The sequence below is a fragment of the Macaca thibetana genome, chromosome 11 (assembly GCF_024542745.1).
Source record: "Macaca thibetana thibetana isolate TM-01 chromosome 11, ASM2454274v1, whole genome shotgun sequence".
Lineage (NCBI taxonomy): Eukaryota > Metazoa > Chordata > Mammalia > Primates > Cercopithecidae > Macaca > Macaca thibetana.
The window spans coordinates 62,405,802-62,425,196 of NC_065588.1; the positions used below are offsets into that span (position 1 = coordinate 62,405,802).

General features: G+C 40.1%; 3 protein-coding genes across 5 annotated transcripts in view; 1 reads left to right on the forward strand and 2 right to left on the reverse strand.

The window, feature by feature from the left end:
* The window catches only part of LLPH (LLP homolog, long-term synaptic facilitation factor), a 648,032-nt gene that overhangs the window by 92,327 nt on the left and 536,310 nt on the right, over positions 1-19,395 (reverse strand). The window lies entirely within an intron of this gene.
* TMBIM4 (transmembrane BAX inhibitor motif containing 4) overlaps positions 1-19,395 on the reverse strand; it is a 529,849-nt gene that overhangs the window by 79,625 nt on the left and 430,829 nt on the right. The gene's annotated exons all lie outside the window — the stretch shown is intronic.
* Positions 1-19,395, forward strand: part of IRAK3 (interleukin 1 receptor associated kinase 3) — a 58,866-nt gene that overhangs the window by 31,994 nt on the left and 7,477 nt on the right. For all 3 annotated transcript variants that reach the window (XM_050748320.1, XM_050748321.1, XM_050748322.1), the window contains 5 exons: positions 3,932-4,046; positions 5,482-5,600; positions 17,977-18,175; positions 18,433-18,495; positions 18,583-18,747. In XM_050748320.1, the coding sequence (XP_050604277.1) occupies positions 3,932-4,046; positions 5,482-5,600; positions 17,977-18,175; positions 18,433-18,495; positions 18,583-18,747 (661 nt within the window). The remainder of the gene's footprint in view (positions 1-3,931; positions 4,047-5,481; positions 5,601-17,976; positions 18,176-18,432; positions 18,496-18,582; positions 18,748-19,395) is intronic.

Sequence of the window (19,395 nt, forward strand, 5' to 3'; positions counted from 1 at the left end):
ATTTTTGTATCTATGGCCATCAGGGATATTGGCCTACAACTTTTTCTCATTTTGTTCTTATCTGGCTTTGATATGAGGGTAATGCTGTCCTAATAAAATAAGATTTACAGTGTTCCCTCCTCTTTAATTTTTTAAAAGAGTTTGACAGGGATTAGTATTAATTCTTTTTTAAATGCTTGTTAAAATTTTGCCAGAAGCTCTATGGTCCTGGACTTTTCTTTGTTGGAGGTTTTTGATTATTGAATCAATCTCCTTAGTTGTTATTGGTCTGTTTAGGTTTTCTATTTCTTCATGATACAGTCTTGGTGGATGGTATGTTTCTAGGAATCCATCTATTTCTTTTACGTTTTCCAGATTGTTGGCATACGATAGTTCATAATAGTCTCTTACGATCCTTTGTGTTTCTGTGGCATCAGTTGTAATGTCTCCTCTTTCATTTATATTTTATTTATTTGAGGCCTCTCAGAAAAAGAAGTCTCATAGTATAAATTTTTCTGAGTGATATTAATAATCCTTTTTTATTAAGAGATATATTTTATTTTCTATGAAGTAGCTTATAATATTCCTTACCTATTATTATAGATTAGACTGTTGGTCTTTTCTTAATGATTTGAAGGAATATTTTATAATTCCTATTAGAAAATCAGCCTATTTTTATGTTATGAGATGCAAATAATTTTTTACTGTACTGTCATTTCATCTTTGCTTATTATAGTGTTGACATGTAGAAATAGTTTTAATACAGTTAAATTTATCAAGGTTTTCTTTTAGGGATTCTAGATTTTATGTTATAGTTTAAAAGGCCTTTTCCATTAAGAAGTTATATTTAGGTTGGTGTAAAAGTTATTGCAGTTTTGCCATTAAAAGTTATCACGTTTTTTTGCCATTAAAAGTAAACATTACTTTTTTTTTTTTTTTTTTTTTTTGAGACGGAGTCTTGCTCTGTCACCCAGGCTGGAGTGCAGTGGTTCCATTTCAGCTCACTGCAAGCTCTGCCTCCTGGGTTCACACCATTCTTCTGCCTCAGCCTCCCTAGTAGCTGGGCAAAAACCGCAATAATTTTTGCACCAACCTAATAAAATAGTTCTCCTATTTTTTCCAGTACTTTCATGGCTTCATTTTTTACATTTATTTACCTGATCCATTTGGTTATCTGGTGAGATATTTTCTGTGAACTACAACAACAGCTTGTCTAGGCTTCAAAAATTCTGTTGGCATTTTTAATGGAATTTTAATAACTTTATAGATTAATCTGGAGACATTTACAATTTTATAAGGTTGACTATTCCTGGGGTACCATTTTTATTTTGCTAATATTTATTTTGTGTTAGGCCCTATTTCAAGTGCTTTACGTGTGTTAATTCATTAATCCTCATGACCATCCAATGAGATAAATTCTCCTGTTATCCCCATTTTGCAGATGAGGAAACTGAGGTACATCCTACCTTTTCTATAAGATCCAAGTTATTTCCTAAATCATCTTCTCAGATGTGACTAAGGCAGATGCAGCTTTCTCCTCTTAGAATGTACTATCAAAAATGGGATTGGGAGAGAAATTCCTAAGTAAACAGACAATTTCAATAAACTAAGTGGTAAGATGAGGAAATACGAGCACAGAGGAGGGAATGATAACTTGGGGGATGAGCAGCAGAATGGGTTTCTTGATAGAAATAATATCTAAGCTGAGACCTGAAGGATGAGGTTTCTTTAGTTTAATATTAAGGGAATTACCTTAAACAGAATTGTAAACGCCATAGAATGTGACTTCTGATTCCTTTTTTCCCTCCTTTCTCAAGGGAAGGGGAAAAAGCTAATAATTTTTGAGGACCTGGCTTTTGGCTTAACCTTTTATTTAATTTTCATAAGAACCTTGGAAATAGATGTTTTAATTACTGATTACAGTTAAAGGAACAGGCTCAGAGCAATTAAATAACTTGCCCAAGTTAACACAGTCGTTAAAAAGACCGGAGATTCAATCCCAGGTTAGTCGTTCAAGTCTGTTTACCACACCATGGGGCTTGCATAATTTTGTCTGAACAAGGCACTCAGAATGTTTGCTGAAGTGATTTTAGAAGGTATCAGATCTGCTAACCTTCTGATGTATATAATCTAAAACCCTACTGATTTAAAAATTTGTAGCAAAAAGTTGGGTGGCATGGGTCCACAGGTACAAAACCAGCAAACTTTCTCCAAGGTATCTCCACGTTCCATACCTTGGTAACCTCTAAAATATCCGTTTTTCTGTTTGATCAGTAATACTTAAAAATAAGGACATGGTCTTTTCTCCTCTCTGAGCAAGAGAGTAGAGCACCAGGCCATGGCCGTGTCTATCTGATGTCCACTATCTACTGCCTTCCAGAAGATTCGTCTCTCTGAATTATTTTAAGTTGCAGAAGAACCAACCAGGTATACACGGACTGTTAAATACACTACCTCAATTTCCTTTCAATCCATTGCTTTTCATTTTATAGGTATAGTTGGAATCATAATAGGTGTGGGGATCTTGTATCACAGAAGACTTTGATATATTTAAAAATAAAAACTTCTCTGTGTGTGTATATGTATACACACACATACACACACACACACACACACATACACACACACGCTTCCTTCCTTGAAGTAAGAAGAAGAAAAGGAATCAGAACCCCCCTCCCCCACCACATATGCACAATATATATAGGAATGTGTGTGTTTATAGGAAAATTTTGCTACTGCAGAAATGAATAATAGGCTTTTATAAATAGAATATTTTTTACAGATTTATTTTAATATCCCCAAGCCTGCCCAGAACATAGTAGGTATCCCATAAGTAATTTTTGAATTAAACTGAGCTCACAGTATGTGTGAATTTCACATTTTATGTTTCATAGTTGTTACCTGGGCTCATAGTGATAGCACACACTATTGAGGAATATAGTTTTTGTTAATAAGCTAATAAATGATTATTAGGGGAAGAAAAGCCTGAGAAATGTATGCTACACTGACATAGAAATCTGTGATTTAAAATCAGTGATATACTCTCAACATCAAACATTACTAGTCATATGGATTAGACAATAATGCAAGCTTTGTGAAGACACTGACATCTCTTTTCAGCTGTGTAACTGGTATCTAGCACAGTCCCTGACATAGTAGTGCTCAATAAGTGGATGAATGAAAATGGTATTTATTCTTACGTTTTGGTGGCTTAAACTTACATACTTAAATAAATCAAACTAACAATTTTAGTTGTACTGTTTTTACGTAATAAGTCATGTTGTCTTTCATATTGATAAAAATAAGTTAATATTGAATAGTGCTATCTTTTGTAAAGTTTCCAATATTACAAATCTTTAAAACTCTTTATTTTTTGAAAATTTGTGCCTTATATTTGGATGTTTTATTTATATTTACATGATTACAGTCAATCAAAAACAGTAACTAGTATTTGCTAGAATTTTTTTTTTTTTTTTTTTTTTTTTTTGAGGTGGAGTCTCACTCTTGTCACCCAGGCTGGAGTGCAGTGACATGATCTAGGTTCACTGCAACCTCTGCCTCCCAGTTCAAGCAATTCTCCTGCCTCAGCCTTCTGAGTAGCTGGAATAACCAGGTGCTCACCACCAGGCCCGGCTAATTTTTGTGTTTTTAGTAGAAATAGGATTTCACCATGTTGGCCAGGCAGGTCTCAAACTCCTGACCTCAAGTGATCTGCCCACCTCGGCCTCCCAAATTGCTGGGATTACAGGTGTGAGCCACCGCGCCCTGCCGTTAGAACTCTTTAGAGCAGTTTGGAAAGCAAATCTGTGTCCTGTGCCCAATGTGTCCAGCCAAATTTATATTCTGCTTTAAGCCTATTCTCCATCCCACCTTACTACTCCCACACCGGAGTGTTGTTCATTTCCTGTCTGAATACGCAATTTGATGGCTTTAAAACATCTTTTGTTTCAAGGTTTCACCATCCAAACATACTCGAGTTGACTGCATATTTTACAGAGACTGAGAAGTTCTGTCTGGTTTATCCATACATGAGAAATGGAACACTTTTTGACAGATTGCAGTGTGTAGTAAGTTCTTTCTATTATTCTGTCTGATCCTCTGACCCCCTGAAGTCCTGGGAGAGCTGCTGAAACCATCTGGGAGAGCTGGGAGGCAAGATGTGTTTGCATGAGGGGAAAGCGAAGGATGGGTTTCCCAAGGAAGCAGTACTTCTTGGATTAATTTCTTACTTTTAGGAGGCTGAGCAAATACCTGAGTTAATGTGTTTTGTGCAACATTTTGGCAACCATATTGGGTTCTTACTCATTATATAGTAAGAACCCAGCAAATCTTTTGGCAACCATGTTATATTATATTTGATTCTGTACCTCCAGTGAGTTGCCATCAACTACTCTTATTCCTTAGATAATTTTAATTTGTATAACTTTATATAAAGTATCCTTCAATACAAAGGATTGCCATAACAGTGACACAGACTCTAAAGAGAAAGAGGCAGCCTGGACAACAACATAGCCAGATCTCGCCTCTACTAAAAAAATGAATAGGCTGGGCACGGTGGCTCATGCCTGTAATACCAGCACTTTGGGAGGGCAAGGTGGGTGGATCATGAGGTCAGGAATTCGGGACTAGCCTGACCAACATGGTGAAACCCCATCTCCATTAAAAATACAGAAATTAGCTGGGCGTGGTAGTGCGCACCTGTAATCCCAGCTACTCAGGAGGCTGAGGCAGGAGAATCACTTGAACCCAGGAGGCAGAGGTTGCAGCGAGCCGAGATTGTGCCATTGCACTCCAGCCTGGAGATTGTACCATAGCACTCCAGCCTGGGCGACAAAGCAAGACTCTGCCTCAAATAAGTAAGTAAATAAATTGCTGGCCATGGTGGCACATGCCTGTCCCATCTACTTGAGAGGCAGAGGCAGGACAATTGCTTGAGCCCAGGGACATGGAGACTGTAGTGAGCTATGATTGTGCCACTGTACTCCAGCCTGGGTGACATGGAGTGAGACCTTGTCTCAAAAAAAAAAGAAAGAAAAGAGAGAGAGAGACAGAGAGAGAAGGAGGTTGAATAAATGCCATGATCCCTCATTAGATGTTTTTGGAGGTTAAGTTTAAGAATTGATTCCAAATAGGTTAAGTTTCAGTGAGGATGAAAATAAAAGCAGATTGTCTCAATTACTCATACTATTATACCACAAGTAACTTAAAAATCTTATTTAATGAACTTTTAAGTAGTGTTACCTTACTAGCTATGTTTTGATTAAGCTAATATTAAGAAGTATGGAGTATTTTCACTGTCTATAAAGAGGCCTAGAACTGTCATCAGTAGCAGAAGGAAACCCATCTGGAATTAAAAATAAGTTCTGGAAAACCAAAACGTTGATTCACCCACCTCACCCCACCTTGCTATCTGCTTCTATTCTGGTGTATGTCTGCATAAGGAATACATAGGTAGTTTTTACTCAGAAAGTGCAACCAAACCAATTGCTGTTGTCGTTTTAGGGTGACACGGCCCCACTCCCTTGGCACGTTCGAATCAGTATATTAATAGGAATATCTAAAGCCATTCACTACCTGCACAACGTTCAACCATGCTCGGTCATCTGTGGCAGTATATCAAGGTAAATGATTCCAGAGCTTTTGGTTATTCCTGAAAGCTTCTTTTATCCTCACACGTGAGTCATACTTCACACTATTCTCTGCTGTAGTTCTCCTGGTATGTGTGTGTGTGTGTGTGTGTGTGTGTGTGTGTGTGTGTGTGTGTGAAGAACTGTCATCTAGGTATTTAAAAATCCTATATTTTTATTAATGAAAATGTGTCTACCAAATTTAAAAAGCTATATGTATGTTGCCAAAAAGAGGGTTTGCATTATCTTTGGGAATTATTAATGAACAATGTAGGATAGACAATTCTGTGTACAGATGGTCCCAATTTATGATGATTCAATGAAATGATTTTTTTGGACTTTACAATGGCACAAAAGTGATACGTGTTAAGTAGAAATCATACTTTGAGTATCCCCATACAGTCATTCTGTTTTTCAGTTTCAGTACAGTATTCAATTTATTCTATGAGGTAGTTAACACTTTATTATAAACTAGCCTTTGCACTAGATGATTTTGCCCAACTGTAGGCTAATATAATTGTTCTGAGCACATTTAACATAGACTAGGCTAAGCTAGGATGTTCGGTAGGTTAGGTGTATTAAATGCATTTTCGACGTACCATGAGTTTGTCAGGATGTAACCTCATAAGTTGAGAAGCATCTGTATTTTAGTAATTATTAATGGCACTTTATGAAATGAACCTGTCTTTATCTACTTTTTTTAAAAACTGAAGCTTAAAGAAAAATTAAGCAACTTAAATGGGGATTCCTAGCAAGCTGGCAGTAGTAAATAGCGATAAAAATTGTTTGTCCTTGAGTCTCCAGTGTCTTGCTCATCCTACTGAGCCTGCTGTCTCGTAACTTTATGTATTAACCTACGACAAGCTGAGCAGCAACCCCAGTGTTCATTTTTTGAGACATGAGAAAATTAGAAGCAACATCTCCCACATTTCTTCTTCTAGGCATAAAGAATCATTCGCACAGACTAGATAATCCCTGCCTGTGAATTTTTTTCTATTTGCCCTTTATCTTGAACCTGTCCAAAAGTACATGAATACACCTTTGTGTATTCACCTTTGTGTATCAAGGAAGACTGAATTTAAAAGACTGCTGCTGCTTCTGAACCATTTCCCAGTATCTTGAAAAAAAATTTGTAGGATGCTTTTGACTTGGGCAGAAGAGGAGCTGATTACTTACTTGTTTTTTGGATGAAATGAACTCCATAGGAAAAGACTCTAGGTTTTACTTAGTTCTAGAGGGGTGGGATGACCTACTGATAGATGTCTGTGCTTGTTGCAGTGTGGCAATCCAGCAAATGCTAGTGGCTTTGTAGAAACCGCATAAAATTCATGCACACTCAAGGGACCTGAATATAGAGGGACCGTGAGGGTCTTGAGTCAGTGGAGTTATCTATTGAATTGCTTTCAAAGGGCTGAGGTGGCCGCCCACAACCTAAAACAATCCCTTCTCCAGTCAGCTTGCAACCAACACTGAGCACACTAAGTGCTCAAGTATATGTTTCACTGAGTAAATACATATCTGGAATGTTGCTAAACATATTCTTCCTTTGGTCTAAACTTAAAGTAAGTATTAGCTTATTTTAAATCCCCAAGAAGTAATAGATTAATTTTATTAAGTTTCCTTTTGTGTGGCTGAGTTCATCAAATCCTTTCCTGAATGCAGAGTTTGAAGGAGAAAGAAAAGAGAAGGTGTTGGGGTTTTGGCTCTTGATGGGAGACGGGGACAGAGAGTCACTAACTGAAGCAAAGGGAGCATCAGGGCAGGGAGGGAGGCAGAGGCAAGCTCTGCCCATGTCCAGTTATTTTTCACAGCTGAAATTGGGCAAGGTGATTTGGATGTGACAGCGTCTCTCTCCTGGTATTTGGTGAGAGCACAGGCTTTGGGCCCTCATTTCCACTTTCTCGCTGTTGGTCCGTGTCTTCAGGCAGGTTCCCAGGAAGTGGGCTCAGAAGCACAGATTTACCTGCAGGAGATTTTTAAGAGAGGGCTCTCAGGCACAGCAAATGAAGTGAGGAAAGGAAAAAGGCAGGATTGGGCAGCTGGAGAGGTTGAGTTGGGATATTGTTGTCCTAGAGGCCTCAGTCCATGCTATGGGGAAGCACTGAAGCTGGGATGGTCCTTCAAAGACATCCCAGAGGCAGGTAGGACACTCTGGACTTTGCAGCCCTGCATCTGACCAGCCCTCTTGTGGAGCAGTAATGTGGCTGCGTGAGGCAACTCGCTTCTACCAAGACAGTTCCCAGACTGTGGCTCAGCTGTGAGCCATCTTTAGCCAATTCTTCCTGCTGGGGAACCAGAGCCTCCCTGGGACCCAAGGAGGGAGCCAAGTGGGGTGGTAAAGGACGGGGTGGGAAAGGGTGGGGCTGGGGGTGCGTGGAGTCATGTTGGGAGATGGCAGCCACCATAGTTATAAAGGAAGATTTGACAGGACAGAGTTCTGAAAAATGTGACCCAAAGATTTTTGTTTTTCACGTACTTTGCTCCCCACCCTCCTCCCATCCTTTTCTCTTAGCTCATTGTCCCCATAATGTTTAAATCAGAGAGACTTTCCACTTAAAATGCGATTCTGAGCAAATTGCTTAATGTCTGCAAGCCTCAATCTTCCCCTCTGCAAAATGCTAGTGGTAGAATAATAGCTTCTATCTCCTAGGGTTAAATGACATAAGGTCCTTGGCACAGAGCATACACATCTTCAGTGGTAACTCCTGTCCTAACTGGTCTAGAAGTGGTGGGAGTGGCACAATGGCAGAGACCAAGTACTGTGGTGGCCAATCAGTCTTTTTACTTAACACTCTTCCCTCTATCGTCAGTTTATAGTGTTTGAAAAGTGGACCCACCGACTAAGCTCTAGTTTAAGAAAAATTACTTCTCTGTTAATATGTTTACTGACCAGGTGTGGTGGCTTACGCTCGTAGTCCCAGCACTTTGGGAGGCCAAAGTGGGTCAATTACGTGAGGCCAGGAGTTTGAGACCAGCCTGGCCAACATGGTAAAACCCCATTCTCCACTTAAAAAAAAAGTATTTATTAAATATCTTGAGAATCCCATTCATCTTATTTCACAAATGTTTATAGAACATCTGTTGTGTACAGATCATTGTGTTAGACCACAGTGGGAGAGACATTGCTGATGATAGTCTTGTCCTTGAAGGTTCAACCTGGTAATCAGAAAGATAACATAAACACAAAATGTGTAGTGCAACGGTAACTATGCCCGCTGAGTGGCTGGTCTGACAAGGCTTCCTCTCGTTAGAGAGTTCCAAGCCAGGTCTTGGAAAAAGTGGGATTGGTTGAAAGAAGGGGAGAGAATATTCCTGGTGGAGGCAATAATTTGTTCAAAGGAACAGAGTAAAGAATTGTCACGTACATGGTAAAAGCAAGAGAAATCAGTTGGTTGGAAAAGAAAGGACAAGGTTGGAGAATAAGGTAAAGTGAGACTAGAGAAGGATAAGGACTGTGGTGAGCAGGGGATGGAATGAGGCTTTAGATGCTGACTAGGCTGAGGAACTAGGTTTGACAAGCTGGGCTCTAGTGAGAGTCTGCAGCTCGTCTAGGATATAGGTGAAAACCAAAAGGTTCTCACAACTTAAAAGGAGGCCAGTTCTTCCAGGTCACTATCCCAGGAACTCGTCTGGATGTACAGAACTCTAAAAATCATTTAAGCAACACTGCTAGACAGAATGCCCAACAGGTAACAAAGATACAGAGTACCCAGAGAGATCTGATCAGAAACAAGAATATTATGGAAGAGACAGGGCTTGAAATGCATCTAGCAATGTATTTTATATTTTGCTTGGTGGTGGGGCTGCTGACAATTGTTGCCTTTCTGAGTGTTCCAAAGAGTTCAAGGATTTCAATGTAACCCATTCATAAAATGGGCACACCCAGGCACGTGTCAGGGTATGGAGATCCATGGCTGTGGGCATTTGTTAGAGAACTGTGGTTTCACAAGGGCTCATCAGTGTATCCCTGCCTGTTCCAAAGCAAATCAGTCCCTTCCACAGTCATTGAACTCTTGGCCTTTCTGCTGAGCCTGCCAGCAAAGATGTTAATTAGTGCCAACTGTAACAGTGGATTTTCCCCTAGTGTTTGGTGGTGTGCACACCTGTTCTCTAGAAGCTGGAATGAGACCAACTCAGTTCATTTGGGACACTGAACACCTGTCAGATGGTAATGACAGTCAGACCCCAGCAGCCTCGGCCAGATGTGATTGGCTGACCTAGATTACCCTCCTGAATCTCTTTTAAATGAATCCTCTGCTGTGCTCTAAACCTGGGCCTCTCTGAGTCTTGATCCCTCTGTGTGTAGGTCAGTGCTTTTAGGACTGAGCTGTCTGAAATCCCTGCCTCTTCTGCCTTTGTCGTATTAATTTTCTAAATCTGTGTAAGGGAAACAGCTTCTAGGAGGGATGCAGTTTTATTGTACAGCTCCAATGATTGGCTCAGAAAAGGACATCTCAAAATCTGTGTTAAACAGTGGCCTTTTCCCTGAGTAATTCGGGGCTCTGTTTTTATTGGAGGAGTGAACAATGGAAGATGCTGTTACCTTTATTTTCTTTTCTGTCTTTGGGCTTCAGAGTGATGAGTCACAGAACACTTTATCCTAAATCTTTGATATCATTACGTTTTTAACGGTATGAAATAACATGGAACAATGTATATATGGTGCAATTAAGTGGAAAAGACCAAATTTAAGTAACATATAGTATATAATTATAACTTCATATAACTACAAATTCATGCATTAAAAAAAATATTAAAAGTAAAACATACCAAAATATCAACAACATTTTATTTGGTTGGAGAAACTATAGCTTATTTTTCAATAGTTTATTTTTTTACTTCTTTATGTTCTTTAGATTGTATTTAAAGAAGTATGTTCTAGTCTAACAATAACATAAAATTTATTAGACAAAAATAACTTGGCATCAGACCTTACTATCTCAAGCCAAATAATTGGAAAAAGTTCCAAAAGACAGTCTCAAGTTACTAAATGAAATCCTTAAGTTATCAGTTCAATCATTCTGTGTAATTAATTTTATCAGTAAAGAAGCTGGATAATCTGTCATTTTTATGGTTTTAAAATAGTTTTTAAAATGAAAGCTGGAAAGTCATTATTCAGCAGCCTGGTGCCCAAAGTGTGAATAACATCTTTTGTCTAAAGCAAAGTGAAATGGTACTCATGTCTTCAGCAGGGAGGAGGGAGGATGAAGATGTGGATGTGGGAAGATCACCAGAAATCTGTGTTCAGGCCAGGTGCGGTGGCTCACACCTATAATCCCAGCACTTTGGGAGACTGAGGTAGGCAGATCACTTGAGGTCAGGAGTTTGAGACCAGCCTGGCCAACATGCTAAAACTCCATCTCTACTAAAAATACACACACACACACACAAATAAATAAATAAAAATTAACCAGGCATGGTGGCGTGCGCTTGTAGTCCCAGCTACTCTGGAGGCTGAGGCAGGAGAATTGCTTGAACCCAGGAGGTGGAGGTTGCAGTGAGCTGAAATTGCATCACTGCACTACAGCCTGGGTGACAGAGCGAGACTCCGTCTAAAACAAACAAACAAACAAACAAAATCAAAAACAAAAAGAAGAAAAAGAAATCAGAGTTCAGACCCAGGGCTTGTCTGTCTTTCTGTGCCAGAGAGCGGCCAAAAGTTTTCACACTTGCACATTCGGAGCCAACCAAGACAGTCTTAAGGTGACCTCTTGTTGCTGTCAATTCTTTGACATTACACCTGCCTATTTTTGTCCTGGGCTTTATACTCACGAGTCTAGGACTGTTACAGGAGAATGTGACCCTGTTATAGACTCAACATTATGCTTAAGTAAACAACATCAGGTGGTCTCCCTGTAAGTGTCAAATGATGTCGTTGGGGCTGTACAGTAGGAATTTTGGAGAAAGGAGGAGCACTGGAATTCAGAGCGGTCAAGTGAAAAGTTCATGGAGGAAGTGAATCTTATGACTGTGGAGAGGATTCGGATAAAAATAAAGCAGGGGAGAGTGTTTTCAAGATGAGGGGAACAGAATGGAGAGAGGCCAAGACAGCAGAAAGCACAATTTGTCCTGACTGCATAGTAAGTACTAATACCTTACGGGTAGCGGATAGACTGCCATCAGATGAGGGAGCTCAATGAGACCAGAGACTTTTCACCTGACATCAGCACCTGCTGAATAACTTGTTAGCAATCCTCCCAGCAAGCCTGAGTTCAAGTGTTATAGTTATTATCTCCATTTGATAGAGGAGAAAGCTGAGGCTTACAGAGATTAGTGACTGGCCTCTGTCTCATGGCTGTGGAAGGAAAAAGGGAGGTTGCATTCCATGTTTGTGTGAGTCCAATCATCATACACTTTTTAAGGAATTAAAGGTCTGGGATTACTGGAAACATGCTGGTGTCATCGGCAGAGACAGGGCAATTGGGAAGGAGAGGAGAGCATAATTAGTGTGCAGAAATTTGGAAATGCTGACATTGGACTCCTGGGGAAATTGGCAGTAGCAACAGGCATTGAAGGGGACATCGGGCCTGGAAAGCAGTGAGAGTAGATAGCTTTCTAAGGAAGAAGCTGTCAAAGACACAGCTCAGAAACACCCACAGGAGAAGCAATGCCCATGTTTCCAAGGTGCTTTCAACAAGTCTGGGGTTTTATTTAGCTAAAAAATGTCTCAGTAATTTGAACTCTTCAAAGAGAATGTTATAAAAACAAAATCTGCTTCCAGGTGGTAGAATTTGAGAAGGAAAGGATTTAAAGAAAAGAATCTTGAAAAGTTGCAGCCTGTATTCTTGGCAAAGACCCTCACATTTTTATTGGAGAAACGAAGATGTTTTTGACTTACAGGATCACTTAAAAGCATCTGAAAGCAGTAAACTTCCTTGTTATTTCCCTCCTATCCCTTAGTGAGCTTAATTGTTTTCACATTTATGAACTATTTTAAATGGAAATGCATTTTGTCCTCAGCATTTTCCATCCCAGACATTTCATTCCTGCTAATGTTTCCAAAGCAAAGAGATAATATTGGTGAACATTTCTAATGTTTCCTATAAAATCATGTTCTTTAATCAGTATTGCCATTTGTCTCTTGCCAAGTGAAACAGTCTTTCATACAAGGGAAGTGGTCTAGGAAAGAAAGGAAGGAAGAAGCTATTTGCCTCTAAATGGACTTTTTTTTTTTTTTAATGGAAATTGATCAGAGATGTAAGGTCAGAGTGAGTGAGTGCATGGATAATTTCCTTTCAGAAAGACTAGAAAAACTGAGTGGTTGGGAAGAGGGCATAGGGGGCCACAGGTTGGCCCTTCCCTGCGACCAGGACACCCTTTCCTGAAGACCCAGGCTCCTCCTGCCTTTATCCCCAGACGGGAAAGTTGGAGCCTAGCTCATTGTTTAACAGGCATGTCAAAGCCTACAGGGAATCCAAAGTCTCTTTCTTTGTTTGACTGATAGATTCTTTAATCAGTCTCCTCCCTCTCCCTCTTAACCCCCTCAAAAAGCCTATTTTTATCTTCAGAAAAATTTTAGATATATACAATTCTTTTTCCTCAGATTTTCCTATTTTCCCCTAGTGCCTCCCTTCTTCTAAAATATCCAAATTTGATTTTTTCTAAGGGATGGCAAAACAATTAAGTATGACATAAATTAAAATTTCCCCTATTAATTCTATTTGCCACCACTCTAAGCCCCAACATTCATTTACTTATACACATAGATACATACACGTATGCACAGTACTTGCCAGTTTTTTCTGTCTCTCCATTGTCTTAAAATGTCTGGAAATATGACTTTAGTTATGTTGGCCCAGAACTTCTCTGGAACTATTTGAAACTCAGCCAGTTTATTGACATTAACTGAAGGGTCCTCAGATCTCCAGGGACATCCTACAACCCCCTGTATTTTTGTTCCTTGAGTTGCTGTCTTTGGACTTCTTCTAGAGACATGCAACCAAGCCTTTTGAGATTTTAAGGTAAGGTAATGGACGTAGGATGGACAATGGCCAGCCTATATCCTTTAAAGCATACTTTGAGCCCTCTGTGAGTGTCACTGTCCTTACGTTTTCTCATTTAATACTGGTAAGAACCCCGTGAAGTAAGATCTTTATACCAACAAGGAAACAGGCTGAGGGGGGTTGTTCTAGTTGTGGGTAGAGTCAGAATTTCACAATTAAAGGAGGAACACCCCTTCCTGGGCCTTTGCACCGAGTACCTAGACTCAGAAGGCACCAACAAAGCAAAAACAAGCTTGAATACTGTGTCTCTCAGACCTGCCTAGGTTCAATGGGGATGAAAGAGAAAGCTCCGCAGTCCCACAGGAATAAAGGGTTTCAGATTGTAGCATTCCAGGCAAGATGCAGTGTACACTTAAGTTGGGGTGGGGTGCACAACTTTTTAGTAGCCTGCAGGTTCTAGGAGAAACTGAGTCTTGCCTCATCTAGTTAGGGGAGGCAGGGCATTTGGTGAGGGGTGTCTCGGTGTTGCAACAGCCATAATACAGACAGCACATGTGTGCTATTGCCTCAGGCTGTCCCAGAGGGGCCGTTGGGTCCTCTTTATATCTGGAGCCAATCTGTGGCTCCCTGCCCCCTCTTCCCTAGATCCTTCTTTGGAGTCCTGGTCTTTCCTGAGAGTTTCCAGGCACCCAGGAGCTGGACTGCTGGGCCCATACATATATATACACACACACACTATATACTCTGTATATGTATATATATTATATCGGTATATATATTATATATATGTGGGTGTGTGTGTATATATATATATATATATCTTTAAAAACCAATCATGCTCTTTCATGCCAAATATGATATTTGCACTTGAATTCAAATCCTGCCTTATAATTTAGGTGGAGCATCTTGTCTTATGTTTAAGGTCCAAGGGATTGAACTTAATTAGGAGATAAACTAGTGAGCAAAGAAAGCAATTCCCATTACAAAGTAGCATTTGTTTGGGGAATTCAGGTCCCCCAAAACTTGTCCTAGAGACCCCTACTAATAGAGAAATTAAGTAACATCCTAGAGTCAGGTTACAAACTCATCATCTGTATAGGATTCTCCATACTTCCTCAGTGTACAACCAATGATCATTCTGCTAAAGGAATTATCTGGAGATGGGATGGCATCTCTGTTAAGGTAAACAGCCTTGTGATAAAGAGTAGAAAAAATAAGATTGTAGAAACATGAAATTGAGCATATGGACCATGGATATGGGTCAAAGGTATCTTTTATCTATCTCTTTCGTGGCCACAGTTGCTTGCAGGCTGCCCTTTTGCATGATATTGCCATGATTCTAGTTATTTTAGGTTCTTAATTTTGTTAGTTTATTTTCACCCACAGGATAAACTTATTCAGCTGATCTGCATGGAAGCCGAAGGCACTTTGTGTTTGAACATTCTATTTAAGGTTGAAGCAGGGGAAAAGAATTAAGGTAGAAATTGATTGTTGAAGGGCCTTTTGCAATTTCCGCTTTCCTAAAACAGAACATCCTTCTTCCTCAGCTACTGCTAACCTTTATTTAGAACAGAATAAATCACTGGACTAAAAATTTATGTTATACACTAAAGTCAGCTGGAAAACGACTTATCTTTTCACGGATTGTCATTATTCAAACTGTAAATTCAGTACACTAGAATAATTTCACATCTTGTTGATGGCCTTTCACTGACCCAAAGTCCTCTCTGGGTTTTATGATGTAAGCATTGTTTGTGGTTACTCAACTCCCTTCTGCCCAACTTTCATAGAAGCTGACTTACCATTTGCTGAAAGCATCCCACCAGCTTTGCTATTGGTCAAATAAGTGAATTAGATTGAAGGTTTTGTTGTTATTATTGTGTCTTTTTTCTCCCTTTTTGTACTTAAAAAAAGATTCAGGGTTTTTTTGTTTGTTTTTTTTTTTTTTTTTGGTGTTTCAAAAATTCAGCTTTTGCATTCTCATGATTCTGGCATTGCCAATTATAATTCTATGCCTTTTTTAGAACTGTGGTAGAGGAAGATGTTTAGGTGTTTGACACTGCATATCTGCCATTCAGAACATTCCTGCCCTCCCCCTGTGCTGAAATGAAATGGAGCATGCAGAAGTGACTCCAAAGTTGAAGGGCAGAAGGAGGGGTCCTGGCAATGAAGGCTGGAGAACCTTTTATTCCCACCTTGCCTCCTGGCCCACCGGCAAACTCCTGCATTCAAATGTCCCCAGCACTCTGAAACCCTCAGGGCATCTCCAGGAGCCTCAGACTTGATCTGATCCGTTGAAGAGTCAACCTAGGGAAGAAGTGATTATGAACTGACAGTCTCCTTATCTAGAGCTGGACAGAAGTCAGATCTGATTGTAGTCTGTTCCTCATCTGAGGTATGTCAGGCTAGTCAACAGTTCTCCAAGTGAGAAAGTAAAAGAGTGGGTGAGGAGTGACAGATGGGGGTGTGTGAGGCCCAGGCTGGCTTTAGCAGCTACTGGGTTCTCTAGGGAGAAGGGAGAAGGCAAGGAGAGAAATGACAACTGTGCTCATTGATATGAGCCTTGGGAACCAGGCCTCTCTGACTTTCCTTCCATAACTGCTGAGAGCACACAGCTGATAAGAGGCCCTAGAGCTCAGAAGGTGAGCGCTTTGGATTTTACAATTCCCTTGCCACCCTTAGCAGAAGGAGGAGTGAAATAAAGTTTAAAATGTGTCTCTTTATCCTTAAAAGACCACGGGGTCTGGGCGCGGTGGCTCACGCCTGTAATCCGAGCACTTTGGGAGGCCGAGGCGGGTGGATCACCTGAAGTCAGAAATTCAAGACCAGCCTGGTCAACATGGTGAAATTCCGTCTCTACTAAATTACCCGGGTATAGTGGCAGGCGCCTCTAATCCCAGCTACTCGGGAGGCTGAGGCAGGAGAATCACTTGAACCTGGGAGGCAGAGATTGCAGTGAGCTGTGATCGCACCAATGCGCTCCAGCCTGGGGGACAAGAGCCAAACTTTGTCTCAAAAAAAAAAAAAAGACCACTGGAAGTCCCTTTGTTTTTTCTATTGTCAACTCAGCCCTAAACAAAGTCTGGACTAGAATCTTTGAGGCCTTAGCTTCATACATTGAACTGTTTCCCCCAAACTGTCTAAATAGAAGTAGGACTCTCAGTCATCTGAACAGTAAGAACACCTGCAGTTCAGACCTATGGAACTGGGGTCTGCCCATTAACCTACCTGTATAAGGATACCAAAGACTTCTGGAGCTTTTGTAAGATTCAAAATTTGTTCAGAATTAAGAACTTCTTGATATCCCATGGCTGTTGCTATAGCACCTTTAGTAACAGCCTGTCGTACTACAAATATACCTCTGGGCATTTTGGATGGGCAGGTCTACTATTAGATGCTTTGGTTTCAGGGGATAAAGAGCAAGCTCTGAAGAGCCCTAAGTAAAGCCGGGAAGTGCATGACTTTCTGTTGGCTGCCCCACCTCCTTCTCAATATCCATCTGTTCTCTTAGAATTGATTGCTAATCTTCCTCCTAGCTGCCATTTTTTGAGCATTACCAAGTGCTGCGGAGGACGCTATGCATTTCGTTTTCCCCCTGCCAGAGTTCTGTTCTCCTCATTTCATATGAGAGGAGAGAGGGCACTGAGGCTTACATGGTGAAGGAAACTGTGGGTGGTCACGGAGCCAGGGAAAGGCAGAACTCCTGGCTGTATGCAGTGGGAAATGGATCTGTCTCTTGGCTTTGCTTTCCCGTTCCTGCTTTGACAGCCCTTTGAAGGTAAAAGTAAGCCAATGCCTACCCTCAGCCAAAATGTCAGATGATTCTTAAGGTTTTAATGTGACAACTGCTTAACTTGACTATAAGCACTTTGCCTTTGTCTCTGTAAACATTTGTAGTTTAAATAAAACTCGAAGACCGTAAAACCACAGAGATGAAACCATGGGATAGGGCTGCCATGAGGGCAGGGACTACCAAAGAGTCCTCAAATCATTCCAAGTTAGTGGCTCTGTGCTCGTAAGCCAAGCATTTCACAGCACAGCTCTTGCACATAACAGACACATAACCAGCTGATTAAAACTCAGTTCACATTCTCTGTAAGTGTAAGAGAAGCACAAGGAAAGCTGTTTTGGTTAACTTCAGTTTCTCTGAGAAAGCATCAGCTTTATACAGCAACTTTACATATGTATCTTTAAGTTTGAAATGCCCACTGTTCCTCGGTCAGCTTTTTGTTCTAGGTTGCAGATAACACTTGGATTTACACATTAAGAAAAATGAAAGAATGTTCTCTAGTTCATGAAAATTTGTTTGGCTTTATTTTACAGTGTTGTGAATTAACCAGATGTGAAGAAGGTGAGTTTAGTATGTTTGTTTACACTGAAGTGCCCTTATGATATTTTGTCTTGTTTGTCCCTGATTGCAATTTTAGTGCAAACATCCTTTTGGATGATCAGTTTCAACCCAAACTAACTGATTTTGCCATGGCACACTTCCGGTCCCACGTAGAACATCAGAGTTGTACCATAAATATGACCAGCAGCAGCAGTAAACATCTGTGGTACATGCCAGAAGAGTACATCAGACAGGGGAAACTTTCCATTAAAACAGACATCTACAGCTTTGGAATTGTGAGTACCAACTGCCAGTTAACAAAGGAGGAGAGTTTATTGCCAAGAATGTTCTAGATTCTAAGAATTTTTCAAAGAGTTTTAACGTTTGACTCATTGATTTTCTGTTAGCCCGTCTTATATATTAATTTTTTGTAATCAAGCAATTAATAAAATATAAAGTCATTAATTAGAATGAACTGTATTCATAGTCATGGTTAATAGTTGCAACAAATGTATATGTTTAAGATAGCTGACTTTCTATATATCCCTTGTAGGTCATAATGGAAGTTCTGACAGGATGTACAGTAGTGTTAGATGATCCAAAACATATCCAGCTGGTAAGAATTGTTTTCATCCTGGCACCTATCTCTTGGTCATTTTCCGATCAAGTTCTCTGTGATAAAATTGTCTCCCTCTCTTCCAAGCGGGATCTCCTTATAGAATTGATGGAGAAGAGAGGCCTGGATTCATGTCTCTCATTTCTAGATAAGAAGGTGCCTCCCTGCCCTCGGAATTTCTCCATCAAGCTCTTCTGTTTGGCAGGCCAGTGTGCTGCAACGCGGGCAAAGTTAAGACCATCAATGGATGAAGTGAGTATATACATGGTTTTATTCAAAACTGAGTCCACAGAACCATGGAAAATCTAAACTAGATAAATTGTGTATCTAAGTGAATTATTTGTTAATGAGACAAATCGAGCCTCCAACAGAGAATTCCAGCATAGTAGTTAGTGTTTCCAGGTCAAAAAGCCACATCATTTGGTACTCTGGTAGAGGTCATTTCTAGGTGGAACCAAGACCCCACAAAAAATTTAATGTAAAGACATAAATGAGCAGTTTTCAGGGAATATTTTATTCAATTTTTTTTTTTTTTTTTTTTTTTGAGACAGAGTCTCACTCTGTTGCCCAGGCTGGAGTGCAGTGGCACTGTCTCGGCCCACTGCAACCTCCACCTCCATGATTCTACTGCCTCAGCCTCTCAACTAGCTGGGATTATAGGCACAAGCCACCACGCCTGGCTAATTTTTGTATTTTTAGTAGAGCCAGGGTTTCACATGTTGGCCAGGCTGGTCTCGAACTCCTGATCTCAAGTGATCCACCCTCCTCGGCCTCCTAAAGTGTTTAATCTTCATTAAGAGATCTGGCTCATTATAAATGCAGCATATATTTTCCTTATCCATTTTTAAAAAGTTATTAATCTATCCATAGGCTTAATCACCCATTCACTTATTTATTTGC